The 18,479-nt window shown below is 44.2% G+C and overlaps 1 protein-coding gene across 1 annotated transcript in view; it reads right to left on the reverse strand.

The window, feature by feature from the left end:
* The window catches only part of DDX10 (DEAD-box helicase 10), a 242,076-nt gene extending 224,124 nt beyond the window's left edge, over nucleotides 1–17,952 (reverse strand). The window contains exons 1-6 of the mRNA XM_054974856.1: nucleotides 17,728–17,952; nucleotides 9,534–9,594; nucleotides 7,464–7,594; nucleotides 3,586–3,744; nucleotides 2,574–2,694; nucleotides 1,270–1,459 (exon numbers count right to left, since the gene is read on the reverse strand). Of these exons, the coding sequence (XP_054830831.1) occupies nucleotides 1,270–1,459; nucleotides 2,574–2,694; nucleotides 3,586–3,744; nucleotides 7,464–7,594; nucleotides 9,534–9,594; nucleotides 17,728–17,910 (845 nt within the window). The 5' untranslated portion in view covers nucleotides 17,911–17,952. The remainder of the gene's footprint in view (nucleotides 1–1,269; nucleotides 1,460–2,573; nucleotides 2,695–3,585; nucleotides 3,745–7,463; nucleotides 7,595–9,533; nucleotides 9,595–17,727) is intronic.
* Nucleotides 17,953–18,479: the final 527 nt, after the last annotated feature.

The raw sequence follows: 18,479 nt of genomic DNA on the forward strand, positions 1-18,479 counted from the left end.
ACTGTCAAGAGCTGTCATCCCTCAACATGCCGCCTCTGGGTGCCATTTTACCTATCAATGAGTTTCCAGACACTCATTTGCTTCTTTCCCAAGGCATCTGTTACCCATCCCGGGGGCGGGGGGAATCCCATCTATGTCTGCAGGGTACACCCCTTCAGAAACAGCTAGCTCCATCACAGGGGGGAGGATTCATTTGGAACCTCCTCACATTCTATGGAACTTCCTAACATTTTGTGATTCTGATGCGGAAATAATTCAGCCAACGTATGAGCAACACCACTGGCTTAAGGAAGTAGAATTATAGCCAGATCACCCATGGTACAGTCAACAGACATGGCAAGAACCTAAAATCATCACCATGTCCTAGAAAACATAGTGAACTGCTGCACAGAAAATGTGTACACCGCAAGCCAACTTACCAACCGAACTTAACAATTCTCAAGGAGTTAAAATTAGTTAGTATGTTGGCTTGCAGGTGGGGGGGGGAGTGCAACATTCGCTGCCTGCTTCCGCAGCTCTGTTTTTGCCAGGAAAAGAGAACAGCATGCTGGGAGGCACCAATACTAACTGAGCCATCCTGGAGATGGGAAGGAATGTTGCCCCTGATTCTGGAAGCAGATCCAAAATAATAAGCATGCATCATTTTCAACCTAAGAGTGAAATGTACCTCCAATTTTGATCTAAGTTTTAAAAAACCTGCCAAATACATTGAAATTTTGGGAAATGCTACAACTCAGTTCTAATTAGGCTGACTTGGAAGCAAGTCCTATTGCTTTCAGCACAACTTACTAAGGCTACTATCCTAATTGTGCTTACTTGGAGGAACAAATTACTTTTTTAGCTGCTTTGCAGGTTGTTTCCCCCCCACACACACACACCCCACACACTGAATCTTAATCTTGCATTTGCTCTTTATGTTTTCTTGTCACACAGGGAGCAATGGGTTGTACATTCAAATGAATCAAATCAGAAATTATTCAGGCTGGCTTCTGAAAGCAGCAGTTTCCTGGCCATTCTTTAGACTTGCTTTAGCCTACAGATTCCTACCCAAAGGCAACAGACAGCACTTGAAGTGGCAGAGCAAAAAATTCCATAACCACACTTCTACAAGCCAGATTGTTTTTTCTGTCCACTTCAATTTTCTGGCTTTATCACAAGGCCTCAGGATGGATAACGATTTTTTTTTGCTTCTGCAAATAGGGAAAGAATGGAGAGAAATAATCCACTCTCTTCTTTCTTTGAAGTCTAAACAGAAAGGACTTTTTCTACCTGAACTTTGCCTTTTCGTGCACCCAGACGTATTCTGGATCCTTCAAGCTGAGCCGTGCCAAGTCCTTCACAGATTTGGTTTGTGTTGCTGAGAAAAGTAGCGTCTGGCGTTTCTTGGGAAGATTTTCTATAATTGCATTCATCGTATCAGCAAAGCCCATGTCCAAAATTCTGTCAGCTTCATCAAGTACTGGAATGAGAAAGAGCAGCTGAAGGAAACTGGGTTTTGTTTTTTAAAAGCTTCTACCTTGAGACAGAAAGCAAGAATTTTCCACAATGCTCCTGGGTCTTAACCCCACAAAGTCCACAGCTCCAAAATTCACACAAAAAAGGGAACATATTTGTGTTAATCCAGATACCTTCCAACACCACCACTTCAAATGACTAGAAAACGTGGGCGAGTGTCCCAACATTGGTTCCATTTGCTGAAGCCAAAAGGGCTGCCGTAGCCGAGGCCCTCAACATTGAGATTCCTTGACTGTGCAACTCTTTCTGAGGCGACAGGACAACTTCTACCAAAAAGGGGATCAAGATATTCCTTTCTAGGAAGGAAGATGGAAGATGGTGCTGCCAATAACATGTGGGGCATTTTAATGCCTTCTGGTTTGTTAATGTTTTTTAAATCAGCACTTTCTGTGGTAAGTTTTGAAACTGTGAATAAGCCATATCGGCAAGCTGATGTTTTGGCTGAGATTAACAACAGAAATAACAAATAACTGCAGTATGTGATTCACTCTCTACTTTTGCAAATGAAAAGGTCCCTACAGGTCCATACTGCAGGGGCATACAGGAAGTAACTGATTCATTATCTCACCTCTGCCGCACCTCAGAAGGTAGCTTTAGGCAAGCCACTCTGTTAGCCACCTATCTACTATATGGGGATAATAGTAATGGCTTACCCAGTAGGGCTGCTGCAAGATTACAATAATTGGTACTAATAGCCAGAACTGCCTCCAGCCTATGAAGCCTTCCGACAGCCTAGATGGCTCTTCTACTGGAAGAATAGCCACTTGAGTGGGACAAAAGCTCCAAACTTCACTGAGCACAGTGAGAGAACGCCAGCCAGTGAAATCCCTATATAAATGCTATTATTATTACTGCAAAAGCGCTTGCATAGAGGGCTTTCCACAACTCTAAAGAGGCAGCCCTTACTCGTGTAGTGATTAATGTGCATTATCAGAGTTCTTAAGGATAGGATAAGAGCTTTCACAACAAGTATTTTGAAAAGAAGCCCGTGTCTGAACATCAGTGAATTCACATGAAGCCTGCAGAAAAAAGAAAAAGTTATTTATCATTTTACTTACTCAACATTTGCAGATTAGAGGCATGAAAATATGATGTTTCATCCATGTGCTGTAAAAGCCGACCAGGCGTACAAATCAGTATATTTATATTGTGGATTCTCTCCGATTCTTGTTTCAAGTCCTAAAACACAGCATGGAATCTGGGTTTGTGGGCATAATAATTTCAAAATATACACGTCACAGATAGCATTTTCCCATATTAGGGAGGGGGTGTGGCTCAGGGGGAGAGCATCCATTTGATACGCAGAAAGTCCCAGATCTCCGGCAACTCCAGATAAAACATCTGCCACCTTAGACCCTTTAATTTGAAGGTACTTGAGACTGAGCATGGATTATTTGAACATAGGGCCATTTCCACACTTCTTTAAAGGGACAACCCACTCACCGAACGCTCGTGACTTTTCCCCTTGACTCCAGACATCTCCATTTTCCAACTGTTTGGAGGCTGTTTGGCTTCCGTTTTTTCGGTGCCTTTTCTGGGACCGTGGGAAAGTGCATTCTCAGAAAAGGCACCTGAAAATTGGAAGCCAAACAGCTGGCAACCATTCTGAAAACAGAGATGTCTGGAGTCAAGGGGAAAAGCCACCAGCATTCAGTGACTATGCCGTCCCTTTAAGGTCGTGTGAAAATGGCCCGCAAGTGGTGCTCTGTCACTGAACCACAGCTCGTTCTCTACAAGAGCCATGAAAAATTCTTATAAGGAGGTAACTCATGCAGGAGAATATTTCGGGGATCCATCATGAATCCTTACTTTAGTAGAACGTATCAAAACAATTTACAAGCCACGGAACAGTCCTTAGTGTTAGGGAGAGTGACTCCTTGTAAACCAAAGAAGGACTGGACTGTGGTCTTACAGATGGCACATGTTAATGTAGAAAGCAAGGTTGGGCAAGCAGTGTGGAGAAGGGTAACAAAAGCAATGAACACAGGCAACGCTTACTCTCTCCTACCCCACAGGAATATTCATACTCCCCATGCACAAAAAAATGTAGGTAAAAGAAGAAGAGCAAACCTTTCCACCGATGATAAGCCCTGCTGAAAGGTCATGATTCTTCCCCACCTTCCGCAGCACCTCAAACGTCTGATAGGCCAGCTCTCTGGTTGGCGATATTATCAGAACCCCCAACCCATCCATGGCAGTCCACTGCTGACGATACAAGATTTCCAAAGCCTGCAAAGTTACAAAGCTCTAATTAGAAACCCTACTAAAATCCTTCATGCAGCAATTGGTAATGAGAATAGCTGCTCTTACCGGCAGCCCATCGTAGTCTTGCCAGTCTCAAGCAGTGCCAATGCTCTGAGCAAGCACAGCTTCAAAACTGGGGTGAGAGACTCATCCTGAGCACTGATGGGAGGAAACTGGTGCCAGTCAGAGGCATGGGTATCACAGCCCCAGGGCAAGACCTTTCAGCATAGCTCTCAGTGCTTTCTTATAAATCCAGCTGTGTTGCTTATAGATAAATAACTGATTTATTTACCTGTAACTGATTTATATAATTTAATAATAACCATCCACCCAGTATTAAATGACAGCTCGCTGTGATCAATTTGCAACTTACTTTGCAGACAAAATTGCCAAGGTCCAATCTGAGTTAGATGCTGGCATGGACGCATGATCAGATGACGTACCTTTGGCAATTGCTTGCCTGCTTTATATGGATACCTGTCAGCTTTGGAGCTCGATGATGTGGGCAAGATCCTTGCACAGGTGAGATCGACTACCTGTGCTGTCGACACGTGCCCTTCCTGGCTGCTAAAGGCTGCCAGAGGGGGACTGGCTGACTGGGTATGAGGAATGACAAATGCTTCCTTGAGAAAGAGAATTGTGCCACCTGTGTTCAAGGAGGCAGTAATTTGACCTGCGTTGCAAAAACCCTCACTGAGCCCCACTATGTTGGAGAAGTTCTGGTCAGTCTCATATCCTCCATTATTGAGCAAGGTATTAGAGCTGGTGGTCGCTTCTCAGTTCCAGGGGATCTAGAAAGAGACTGATTTCTGAATCCATTTCAGTCTGGCTTCAGATCAGGATTTGGAACAGACTGCTCTGGGCACCTTCGTTGATTACCTCTACCAAGATCCAGACGGAGGGAATGTGACACTGCTAGTCCTGCTGGATCTCTCAACAGCCTTCATTGACTATTGACTACCATTGACTATGACTATAAGGATACCATTGACTATGGTATCCTTCGAGTCACCTCTCAGCCATGCAGGTAAGTATTACAGAAGTTCAAGTCCTACCCTGGTGATTGGTCTCAGAAATTGGTACTGGGGAACTCCTGTTCCACCCCATGGCCACTGACCTATGGAGTCCCACAGGGCTCCATTTTATCCCCCATGTTATTTAATATTTACACGAAGCCACTGGGAGAGGTCATCAGGAGGCATGAGCTGGATTATCACCAATATATGCAGGATACACAGCTTTCTTTTCCGTCTAATTCTAAGGATGCTATTGATATTCTGAACTGGTGTTTGGAGTCAAGTAACGGGCTGAACCTATTGACACATAATCCTGACAAGACTGAGATTCTTTGGTTAGCAGAAAGGCTGACAACGATGCGAGATCACCTCTGTCTCGGATGGGGTTACAGTCTCTCTAAAAAGTCACACCTTGGGAGTACACAGCAGTCACCTTAGAAAGCCAGGCAGCAGTGGCTCAGAGCGCATCTGCCCAGCTCCAGCTGGTGCATCAGCTGAATCCATTCCTGGTTCAATCAGATTTAGCTACAGTGATCTATGCCTTAGTTACATTTCAAATGGACGACTGCAACTACTTGGGGCTACCCTTGAAGAATGTTTGGAAGCTGCAGTTAGTGCAGAATGCTGTGGCTGGTCGGGGTCAGCTATTGGGAACATGTGGCCCCAATATTACAGCAACTACACTGGCCACCAATCTGGTTCCATGACCAATTCAAGGTGCCAGTTCTATCCTTTGAAGCCGTATATGGCTTGGGTCCAGGGTCTCTGAAGGACCGCCTTCTCTCATACATTCCTGCCCAGGAGTTAAGATCACAAGGAGAGGCCCTCCTGACTGTCCCATCAATCAAAGAAGCTCAGTTGTGGATACTTGAGAGAGGTGTGGTTGGCCCCCTCGCTTCTGGAGGAAGCTAAAGACTGTTTTATTTAAGATCACTTTTTAATGCAGAATGGATTTTAACTTCAACTATTTTGATTCGGTTTTTAACTGTGTCTTAATTCTGTTTTTAACTTTTTAAAAATATATTTATGTTTATATTTCACTTTGTAACCACCTTGAATACCTTTGGCTAATAAATCTGGCTAATAAATTAGGTGGCTAATAAATGCTTTAAACAAATAAATCCCAGCATTCTCTGAACAAAGCACATAAAATGTTGGAGTCAGCAACCTAAAAAAAAAAAAGATGCAGAATGCACTTCTGTGGAGATTTTTTGAAAGAAAAAAACCTGAATAACCCCCTGCCTGAAATGTCATCCTCTCTTAGACGCTTGATGAGGAAAATTATTTCCTTGATAAGCTAATTTTCTATTATTAATATAGGATGCAGCGACCACCCAAGTATTAAGTGGTACACTATGTATGATTTTTGCATAGCTTGGTTCTTGGGACGGGAAAATCAAATTAACGGGATGATCCCTCAGCAGTTTCACCCTTCTTTCAGTGAGCTCAGAACTGCATTGAACTCAATGGGACTTACTTCCAAGTATACCTCCTTAGGTTTGCATTGTGATTATTTTAGGGCAGCGGTACTCACTCTACAGCTCACAATACTGGGACTGGGCCCAGCGTATCTGCAGGACCGCCTCTCCCCATATGTACCCCAGAGGATGCTTCGTTCAACAAATAAACAACTGTTGGTGGTCCCTGGCCCAAGGGAGGCCCACCTGGCCTCAACCAGAGCCAGGGCCTTTTCGGTCCTGGCACCAACCTGGTGGAACTCTATGTCTGAGGAAACGAGGGCCCAGGGGGATCTGTTACTTTTCCACCGGGCCTGTAAGACAGAGATGTTCCGCCTGGCATATGGTGGAGGCTAGGTTGGGCCCCCACTGGCCACACTAAGGATATGTCCACCACCCTACATATGAGCCTACATATGAGCCAGAGCTTGAAAACCAGTATTTTATCGTCGCCATCTGAACAGAAGCTGTATTGTATTTATTGCATGAAGCTGTTTTAATGTTATTTGTATAATGTTTTATCTGTTTTTAATTCTTATTTATGTAAACTGAAATGTTGTACTCCGCCCTGAGCCCGCCTGGCAGGGAGGGCAGACTAAAAATCTAATATAATAATAATAACCATAACCAAAAGAGCCATATTTACTTCCATCCCTAGGAGGCCTGCACCTCTGGGGGGCTCACCCATTCCTCTGGCAGCAGCTGTTTCAAGGTGGGAACTACCAACCAACCAGAAGCCCCACCAGGCAAGGGCTTTGCCCACTTTTCTGAAATATGGGGAGATGCCACATTGAGGAATGGTGCTTAGAAGAACCACAGGTGGCATATCATAGAGCCATGTGGCTTCCAAGCAACTGAGTGAATATCCTGCTTTAGGGCCACCATGAACATCACCCACACAACACCACTGCACATCTATAAAGCTAGAGCGCCCAATGATCATTCATTTGTTCAATGCTGGTGGCTACAGATTCTACAAAAACAACCCTGATTTAGCCCGTTCACCCATTCATAAAAAAAACACGGCCTGTTTCCAACTGTTCTGCTCAGCAAAACAGAAAGCCTTCCTCCAGCCTAAGGACGTTTCCTCCCACTGAATTAGATCTTCATCCATCAGAAGAGCTGTGAAAGTGACAGGGAAGCATTTTAGGCTGGGGAAAGGCTTCAAACTTCACTGAACAGAAAAGTATGATCTGGGCCATTGAATCCAATTCGAAGATACGTTACTTACTGGAACAATGAAAGCCAAGGTTTTGCCTGATCCTGTCTTGGCAGCTCCAAGTACGTCTTTACTCCGTAACGCCAAGCCTATAGTCTGCCTCTGGATTTCAGTCACCATGCGATATTGAGCTTCCTGCAAACCTGGTGTATGGAAGCAGGGAAAAAATGTGTTTATAACCACATTTGCCTGGTTGCCTGTGGTGAATACAAAATCACTTTCTGGTGAGCAGCCAGGAAAGGCAGTAATAACTGCACTTATATACAGCTCTTCTAGACAGATTAGCACCCCACTCAGACCTGTGAACAACAAAGTTAATGTTGTTCTTATCCCCAAAATACAGTGGGGCTGACAGGAGGGGCTTACCCAAGGCCACCTGCTGAGCTCATGGCAGTAGTGGGATTTGTATCAGCAGAGTGCTGAATCAGCAGAGTGCTGATTCACAGCCCAACCATTTAACCACTAAGAAGGCTCATATATTTGGACTTCTTTACAAGAATATGTTTTTTGTGTAATGGTTTTTTTCAATAGAAACAATAGGAAAGTTGGTAAATGCTGAGTCCTGCACAGCATCTATCATGCACATACTTAGTTCACAATATATGCAAAAATTGCAATAAGTGTGCACATTTGGGTGAAGTAGTGCCACAACATTTCTCACAGCACCTAATGAGGTAACTTAATCACTATGCCAGTGTGTTCCAATCTGGGCTTCAAGGACCCCTGGGATCCCCCAGGACACGGTCAGAGGTTCCACAAGGCGGGGGAGCACTGTGTGGTGTGTGTGTGTGCGCACGCAAGCACATGTGGTTCAAGTGCCCAAATCCTGCTCTGGCAGCCACAACCACAACTGCTTCTTTATTAAGCCCCTTGAGCAGCAGCCCCAGTCAGCCTGTGCACCCAGCCTTCCAGTTTCCCTCCCTTTTCTTTCTCCATGTACAGCTCTAGAAGAGAAGGAGGGAAAGTTCTGACTTCCCAACACAAGACACTTCGGGCATTGCCCTCTGATTGGCTCCTGGCCCTGTCAGTCAAGCCAAACTCCTGCAAAAAAAAAAAAAGTCCTAACACTCCCACCAATCTGCTTCAAGCAGATTCTGGATGACAGTTCTGTTTGCAAATGAAACAGGCAAAAAGGAGCCTCCAGTCTGGCAAGCCTGCCTTTGAAGGTGCTTCTTGTAGGATGTTGTTTTTCTTCTCCTTTTCTTGCATGTTTATGAAAGCCAGAAGAGAAGCCACACAACTGTGCAACTGATCTTCCACCTTGCCAGGGACAGAGAAATCTGCAGTTTGGCCCCTGAGCAATGCAGTTGCATAGAGGAAAACAGGGACGTGCTTGCAACACCCCACTTCTTCAAGGTTAAACAAAGTGCCCTGCTGGATCTCAGACATGCACACACCCCTGAAAACTCTGCTCTGCCTTCTGCTTTCGCTGACTGCAGATCCAATAACTGAAAAGAGCCCAGAGGGAATCCGGAACAGGCTTTTAATGGAGAAGCAGCCGCTTTTCCCAACACACTTCACTTTCTTAAGGCAGCTGCTCTTTGCTTGCCGCTTCAGCTTCCCGTCCCCTTGTCCAGCTCTGTGGCTTGCTTAGGACAACGTCCTGCTCTGCGTGCCAGAGCTCTTTGTCCAGGATGCTGGGGTGCAACTTGCTGTCTTTTGCACGCAGAGCTTGCTGGGGGGGGGGGGGGGGACAAGTCGCTTGGAGCGTTACATGCAGCAGATGAAGCCTCTACCGGGCTCTTCATTAGCACTACTTTCTTTCCCCTCTCCTCCTGCCTTGCAGTAATTGAATTGCACTCCCCAACATCAACTTTTTCTGGCCTGTAAACATTTGCATGGATAGGGATTCTTCAGGATTTGAAAAATTAATTTAGGGGTTCATCCATGGGAAAACGATTGGGAAATACCACACTATCTAACGGCCCCCATAGATGAAATCACATAGTAATGCTGCCTGATTTCAAACCAATCCAATGAAGCCTTAAGATTCCTTTGGTCAGCAATATGGAGTAGTACTGAGGAAGGAAAGCCCTGGTACATTATTGGCATAGTTACCATAAAACAACTTATTGGACTTACCTTTCAGTGTCTTCTTTGACAGAGGGAAATCCGAAAATCTTACAATTTCATTTGCATTTATCTGAAAACAAGCAAAGAAAATACCATGCTAAATATTAAAATGTCAAGCGAAATATAAAAGAATCTCAATTCAAAATTTAACACAGATGGTATACCTTCCTGAGGAAAAGAAAGGGTAGACACCTTCCAATAAAAACTCCTGAAGAGAATGCAGACTAGAAGAGTTCTCCTTACAAATGTGGAAAAGCTGCCCAAGTACTGCGATGTTTTTGAGAAATGATATACCAGACTGCAATACAAATACACACACACACACACACAGCTGCCTTGCTCGCTCACTTCTGACCTCATCTAAAACCACGGTTTATTTTACCTCATGGTTAGTTTGTGCAACCAGAATTTGACTCACAGACAACCACTCAAATCCTAGTTTGTCTCAACAAATGCTGGCTCAATCATTTTTTCACCTGCAAATCCCAGACTGGTATCCCAGCCTATAATGCAATGAGGGTGACAGCCAGGGAACAAGCCAGGATATCTGTGTTCATACATGACTGAAAAACTAACTGAGGTCAAGAAGTCAACTTCAAACAATGATTTCAGATCCTGATTTGACAGTCCCTAACCCAACCATACTTAGTAGAACAGCCCATGTCCAGATGGTTTCAGGTGGGCAGCCATGCTGATCCGTAGTAAAAGAGCAAGATTCAGGTCGAGTAGCACCTTAAAGATCAACTAAATTATTAGGGTACGAGCTTTCAAGAATCAGAACTCTCTTCATCAGATACAAGGAGTGGAAAACGAAGGAATCCTTATAATACAGGCAGAGGGTGGGAGAGTATTTTAAATTAGAATGTCAGGAAGCATGCTTTAATACATGTAGTAGTTAGCTTGGTAGAGTCTGGGTGCAAAGTGCAGAAAATTAGCATCTGTAATGCAAGAAAAATCCTATATTCTGATTTAACCCTAGGGGGACCCATTGTTCTAAATTTGGAAATAAACTCAGTTTCAACCACCTTGTATTATAATTTTCCTTTGAAGTTTCTCTGCTTGAGAACTGCTATTCTTAGGTTAGTGATGAAATGTCCTGGCAGATTAAAATGTCCCCCCACTGGTTTTTGAATGTTGTGATTTTTAATATCAGATTAATGTCCATTCATTCTTTTGCAAAGAGACTGGCCTGTTTGTTCAATATAGAGAGTTGGAGAGCACTGCTGACACTTGGTCGCATATATAACATTGGAAGATGAACAAGTGAACTCCGGGACCAGGACCTGCAATAAACCAAGATGCCAACTCTGCCCCCATATTCTCTCCAACAACACAATGACTAGACCTAGCAGTACCAGCTATATTATCTCGAGCTCATTCACTTGTTCAAAGGCATTTAGTTCCCCACAGTAAAAGAAAGCAATTACAGCAAAAAAAGGGCTTTTCATTTTTAAAAAAATTATACATCCCTACCAGTAACCAGCTGCAAAATTAATTACTTTTTAAAATTTAAAACTGCTCTTAAGTTTTTTTTAAAAAATTAAGATTCTCACAGAACCTAAAAATTCCAATGACTGGGAAATTATTTCAAGCCTAAAAATGCAACAAACTTCCATGGTTTGTAAGGAGGCGTGAGGTAAGAGAAAAGCCAGATAATGTATGTTTCTGTTTGGAAACTTATTCTTTAAAATCTGAAATACAGTTCTCATTCTTGAAACCTGATTTCTCATCACTGAATGGCTTACCAAAAGGTGGGTATGTGTTTAGAAAGTGACCTGTCTAGTAGCATGACAGCTAAGGGTGCATGCAAGAGGCAGTTAGCATTTCCCTGCTCCTGAATTCTACCTGTCCCTAGTTTTCGTATGACACAAATGTCTAACTTAAATCCATGAAACCCATGAAAGGTGAATATAATAGACACATCTATATGTATACTTAGTATCTCTATCCAATTCCAACACTTGACGTTCTCCAGAAAGTGATCTGAGAGCTAAACTACTCAAGATGTCCAGCCCGTGTCCTTCATTCCTTTTCTTCCTCTGGTAGGCAGCGCAGAATTCACTCTTTTCTCCCTTCTCCACACTGCCCACCGGAGGTAGAAAAGTGTGGATCGCCCTAAACTGGACTAGGGAAAAAAGGAGCAACCTATGGCGCGGCAGTGTGTGTGTGGGTGCGTCTCATTTTCCCAGTGCACCTGCTTTTTTCCCTCTCTCCCTTGCAAAGCTGGCAAACTGATTACAGTACCCTCAGAAGGGGAGGAGGAGGAGGAAGGACGGTCTCCCCTCCCCCCGCAACTATCTGCTGAGATGCATCTCTAAAACAACAACAAAAAAAAGCAAGCTCCATTTGCCCCGTGAAGTGCAAGTATGGAGCAACTGCAAAGAGCAAGGAAGAGAGAGGTGGGACAGAGCAGCCAGCCAACCCCCGGAGAGAATCCCTCCCCTGGCAGAGAATCGCATTGAGCAGCCATTCTTTGTCAGACTACACTTCCCAGGGAAACCTGAGGGAACCCAGCATATGAAGGACACGTGGCAGGCATCTCGTGTAGTTTAGCTCGGAGAGGTAAGTGGGTGATCTCAGAGGTGAGCGGGTGTATGTATCATATGAGTATGTTTAAATAAAAGGAAATTGTCATTTCAAATATTTCACCATTGCCTTTTTCATATCATAACATAATTTTTATTAGAAGGCAACGATAAAAACTGATTACAGCCCTGCCGTACTTAGAAGTCTTACAAACTCTCTGATATATTTTCGTAACAAATTTGAATAATCATTTCCACTCTTGGAATAAGGATGTACATGTAAATTAAAAGCTGCTGCTGTTCTCGTATTCTGTGCATTTCTCATGCCTGGATCTACCATCAATTTGAAATCCCATTACTGGAATGTAAAGCAATAATCAAAATGCAGTTACACGCACAGTTTAAATTTAATTTCAGTGAGGACAATATTTTTTAGCTCTAAGAACAGAGGCTTTGAGGTAAAAGAAGCCCACTTTAAGGTGAATAAGAAAGGAGTAATCGTTTCTGAATACACAGACAAGTGAAAATTGGTTTGTAAAATATGATGCAATGTGTGCAGGAATGGTGTCTTTCTTGTTGAATAACAGCTGTGTTAAGTAATTCTAAACAATACATTGTTTTGCGTATTTTAACAATTTGAATCGTGTATTTACTCCTACACTCCCCCTACGAAGAAAGGTGTGCTGTTAAAACATAACCATTTCATAAACAATATTGAAAAGAAGCGCATTTTGACTTAAACATTAAAAATATGTCAATTCCATATGCTGTCATATTAAAACCCAGTTGAGGGAGATCAATCATGCATATGTCAGATCTCTTAAAATTTAAAACTTTGGGGGAGGGAAGCCTGTCTCAGCAGCAGAGGACCTGGTCGGCATGCCGAAAGTCCCAGGTTCAATCCTTGGCATCTCCAGCTAAATGGATCAGAGAGTGCGTGATGCGAAAGGCCTTTTCCTAAGTCTTTGGGGAGCCACCAGCAGTCTGAGTATGTATGTATGTATGTATGTCATTTATAGTCCGCCTTTCTCACTGAGACTCAAGGCGGATTACACAGTATGAGCTTAGTACAATCAGTATCAAGTACATTCAATACAGTATCAAGGACATTTCCATATACAATATCATAGGGTAAATAGATACAAGTTTAAAAGACATAGTCTTAGCAAGAATCCAATCCAGAGTAGTAAAAATATTGAAGCAGAACAATCAATTCTAGGACTAACATTATACAACATGGAGCACTGGTGGTACATAGGAGTACATATTTAAAGCAGCAGATAATATGTAAGGCAGTATAGTGAAGAAGTCTGTGGTCCCTAACTCATTAGCGAAGCAACTGAGACCCCTTCCCTACAATACAGCCCTCCCATTTGAGTAAAAAGCCTTTTTGAATAGTTCGGTTTTGCATCGTTTACAAAAAGCCAGGAGAGTGGGGGCTCTCCTGACCTCCTCAGGCAGGTCATTCCACAGGATAGGGGACACCACAGAGATAGCCCGTGTACGGGCTGCTGCTGACTCCACCCATGTGCAGCCTGGCACCTACAGGAGACCCTGTTCAGATGAGCGAAGCTGCTGTGGAGGAACATAGGGAAGGAGGCGGTCCCGTAGGTATGCCGGACCAAAGCGAGATATAGAGTTGGGTGTCATCTGCATATTGATGACATCCAACTCCATAGCTGCCATTGTCTACTACATAGAGTAGTAGACAATACTGACGTAAATGGACCAGTGGTTTGATTCACTCACTATAAGACAGCTTTACGGGCATGTGGTCACATGAACATCGATACAAAGAGAGTTGCAACTTAACCCACTGGAACACTAACAAAGTATCCACAATACAAACTTATATTCCTTTAACTTTATACAAGTTTAACTGTCATGACTTCCCCAAAAGATTCCTGGGGATTGTTGTTTGGCAAGATGCTTCAGTAGAAATCTATAGTCTTTCTTGCCCTTCCTCTGAAATCTCAAGCTTCCTCGGCTTGCCAATTGGCATAAGTGCAATTGTCTCCTGGGATAACAACCAAGAATGACACGTACTCTGCAATCCATCGTTTAGAGCATCTCTTTTTTGTAAACTGATAGCAAATTAACCATCATTCCCCCTCCCTAGGAAGCTTGGGAACTGAAGGCAAGAAAGACTACAGATTTCTACTGAAGTGTTCCTCTCGCCAAACAACCATCTCCAGAAGTCTTTGGGGGAAGTCATGATAATTTCCAGAGGGTTAAGATGAAAATCTCCTTATAGCTGTTTCTTTCTCTACCTCACTCTGCTTAGGAGATCATAGGTGAGGGGAAGGCTAGCCCAAGATGGCCACCAGTGACATGAGCCAGGGAGGGCTTTCAGAGAGTATACAAAAAGACCCTGGCCTGTTCCTTCTCTCAGTCTGACATGGACTGAACAAGAACAATCACACCACCTCAGGGTTTGTACAGTTCCCTGACTCCTAGAAGCTCAGGATCTTCCCTGAGCTGTGCCAGGAGGGTGAGATGTCTGCTGTATTGGAGTCTTCAGAGGTCAATCAGAGAAAGAACTGTACAGGAAGACGAATCCTGGCCCTGAACTCCAGATATTACTCTGGGAATAACAGCTTCTGAGGAGATTTACCACCACCATAAAACAGCCAGAAATTCCACTAGTACCAGCAAGGGATGAGAACAAATTCATCAAACTTGTCTCCTGTAAGTATTCTAACTGCCATCAAAACGTTTTCTGTGGAAAAACAGCCTCTGGACCCCAGATGTCACCTGTTCCACTCTCAGAACGGGGCAGGTGTTCCTTCACCTCAGCCCCCCCCTCCCCAAACAGAGAGAAGCTAAAAGGACTGTTTCAATTCTCCTCCAGCATACGTGTAGCAGATAGCCATCCCCCTGTGTATGCAGCCACAGAGTACCCTCAGGGGTAAATGTATGTTTAAGCTGGAAGAACACATCGCATTTTAATACACTGATTTTTCTAATGTAAACTCCAAGTGGGTTTCCATGTATACAAATAATCATCAGAAAATTCCAGTCTTCAACAACGTATTATCAACAGTCAATCAGATGGTCGGGCCATGAAATGATTAGCCCAAACCTCTTTTAAATAATTCAGCCGTGCATCTTTTCCTGAACATTGCCCAAGATGACACTTCCCGTGCTTCTCTGGGCATCCCGTTCCAAAGAATTGAGACTGCCGCTGAGTAAGCCCAAATATGAGACAAGACTCTCCTAGCTGGTGCAGCTCTAGCAGCCATTGCTGTGATGAATGTAGCACTCATGAGGCTTGTTCCAAGTGAGGCGATCTAGGACATATGTGAGTCGGAGGCCATAAAAGGCTTTTAAGTTTAAAATGAAAGGTAAAGTGTTTTGTCAAATCACATCCAAGTCATGGCAACACAATGAAATCCCACTTCATGGGGTTTTCAAGGAAAGAGACGAGCAGAGGTGGGTTTTGCCACTGCCTTCTTCTGCATAGCCCCTTCAGTCTTCCTTGGTGGCCTCCCAGCCAAGTACTGACCCTGTGTAGCTTCCAAGCTCTGACAAGTCCGGGCTAATGTGGGCTATTAGGGCTGCTAGCACTCAGAATTTAATGCAGAAGCAAATCAGCAACCAATATGAACATTTACTTCAATAACATAAATGCTTCAAAATCTTGGTAATATGATTGAACTTATTAGCTCACATCAACAGCAGAACAGGTATATGTTGTATTAAATGAAGTTTACCAGATGCCTTCAAGGGCTGCCCTATGTAGAGTGTGTTACAGTAATCTATCCTTGAGGTTACAGCAGCATGGGTCAGTGTGGTTAGATTGACTATATCCCAGAGGGGACACAAGTTTTCAACTAGATGAAACGAAGAAAAACTCTCCTAGCAGCAATATTGACCTAGTTCTCCAAGCCCGTCCCCCAAACTCTTAACTGAATCCTCTGAAGGCATAGAAAGCTACATGATCAAATGGTTGTTAAGTTCTACCTTCTCAAAACCACAGTCTTTCTAACACTTCTCTCCTGTGTGCATTTTTACAAGTACACACACAAACGTTTGTTTGCACACATTTAAGGTATAACATGAAGCAGCCGTAAAAAACTGTGTGCTTACTAACTTACACTTGGCTAATGCTGTTAAAACTTAAAACATTTATCCTACAGTAAGTGTCATCTGTCCCAATATAATACAGTAGCTGGCATGATAGATGCCTGGGCCCAGAACCCGGACTCTTTATAAACAAACCCTTAAGCACCAAGATTTTTGTGTCCTTTTCAGTTAGTACACCTAAATGTACTATCAAACAATATCAAACAATTTTATAAAAGTTTAGAGTTGTTCATCCACTTTCTAACTAATTAATCATTCTCAGTTATAGATGCTTTCTCGAGATATTAAAGGAAATATAAGAAAATATGCAATTTAATAAACTGCTACCTTTCATTTTTAGGGGGTAATATTGCATTGGCTAAAGCAGCACCCCAAATGTAGGAAGAGCCTCTAGTACCAAAATAATTAGTCCCCGACTGTGAATTTTGCCTTTTAAAAATTGCTCACAGGTCAAGTACTGGGTGCAATGTTTGACTTTCCCTCCACAATTTTTCATCAATCCCTGCTCCACACACATGCTATTTTTCTCTTTTCTCCTTAAAACAGGGGTCAAATAAACCTAGCCAGGCCAAGCAGCCAGAGATGTAACTATTGCCTGGTGGCAACTTGGGAAGTAATTCTGAGCAGATATATATACCATGTTTTTCAGTGGGGCTTACTCCCAGGAAAGCGTGCACCCTCAGGGACCACTTTCCAACTGAAGCACATCTCTCCATCTTGACTCAACTTCTTTCCTTGAATACCTCCCTGAGCCCCTGTCCTATAACTTAAGGTAAAGGTCGTCCCCTGTACAAGCACCGAGTCATTACTGACCTAAGGGGGACGTCTCAGCACAACGTTTTCTTGGCAGAGTTTTTGTCACGGGGTGGTTTGCCATTGCCTTCCCCAGTCCTATAACTTATGACTCTGGTATTCTGGGGGGCAGGGGTCCTTCTCTCTCAGACTTAATTAATGGGTAGCTGGACTCAACTGCACCTGGAAATCGTGCACTCAGGTTTGAATAGCCTAATCCTAAATATGAGGGAGCCACTCAAGGTTGACAACCTCCAAGTGGTGGCTAGAGATCTTCCAGAATTACAAGTCATTTCCAGGCCACAGCAATCTGTTCCCCCAGAGAAAATGATTGCTTTGGGGGATGGACTTGATGGCATTTTACCCCACTGTGGTTGCCAAACTCCGGACAGGGTCTGGAAATCTCCCAGAATTACAATGGTTCTCCAGGCGACAGAGATCAGTTCCCCTGGAGAAAATGGCTACTTTGGAGAGGGAACTCTATGGCATTATACCCCGCTGGGCATTATATCCCAGGTCCCACAGCCCAAATTTCCAAGAATTTCCCAACCCGGAGTTGACAAGCCTACACTCCACTCAGACCTTTCCCCCTTCCCTCCCCAAACCCCACCCTCTCCTGTCTCCAGCCTCAAAATCTCCCGGAATATCTCAACCTGAAGCTGGCAACCCCTTCTGGTTCCTCAACTGTCAGAGAGAGGTATTCTGCACACGCTCAGCGGCACCGTCATGCCTCCGTACACTCCAAAGAAGAACCCGGCACCGGGGGCAACAAGCCCGTGGGGGCAGCGGGGTCCTCTTACCTCCGCGTAGCGCTGCTCCAGGCGTGCGATCGCCTCTCTCTCCACCTCCCACTCGGGCCGCTTCTTCTGCCTGCGCTGCAGCCGCAGCTTCTGCTTGCGCTGGGCGTATTTCTTCTTCCAGCGCTCGAAACTGCGCACCGGGTCAAGGATCGACCCCGCGGAGACCCCTCCTGATCGCCCCATCTTCTTACCAGCCAGGCAGCATGCAAACACGCCGCTTCCCGGGCAAAGGCGACCAGCAGAGGCGGAGCCGGGCGCACGGAGAGCGCGTCACAGCACGCAGCCCAGGCCGGGTCTCCTCCCCCTTAGGCGGAGAGTCTCCACCTTGCTCCGTGCGCGGTGGAGGGTATCGGACCGTGGGAAGGTTCCCTGAGTAGTCCAGCCAAGCGATCTTCTACCGACGCTTCTATATGTGTCATTATTATCCTTAAATAGAACTGAGAGCTGCTCGGTAAAGGGCCACAATAGCCTTTGTGGCAACAGAGCAACGCCGCTGCTCTTTTTGGAAAGGCATGCACAACGCAATCCTAAACAGAGTTACTCCAGTCTACGCCCATTAATTTCAGTAGTCTTAGACTGGGATAACTCTGTTTAGGATTGCAGGATTTGAATCCAGTAGGACCTTAGAAACTATCAAGATATCTGGAGTGTAAGGTTTGGAGAGTCAGAGTTGCCTTCTTCAGTCACCATAACTATCCTAAAGTGACGTACTCCAGTCTAAGCCCATTGATTTCTATGGGCTTAGATTGGAG

The sequence above is a fragment of the Eublepharis macularius genome, chromosome 3, assembly GCF_028583425.1.
Source record: "Eublepharis macularius isolate TG4126 chromosome 3, MPM_Emac_v1.0, whole genome shotgun sequence".
Classification (NCBI taxonomy): Eukaryota; Metazoa; Chordata; class Lepidosauria; order Squamata; family Eublepharidae; genus Eublepharis; species Eublepharis macularius.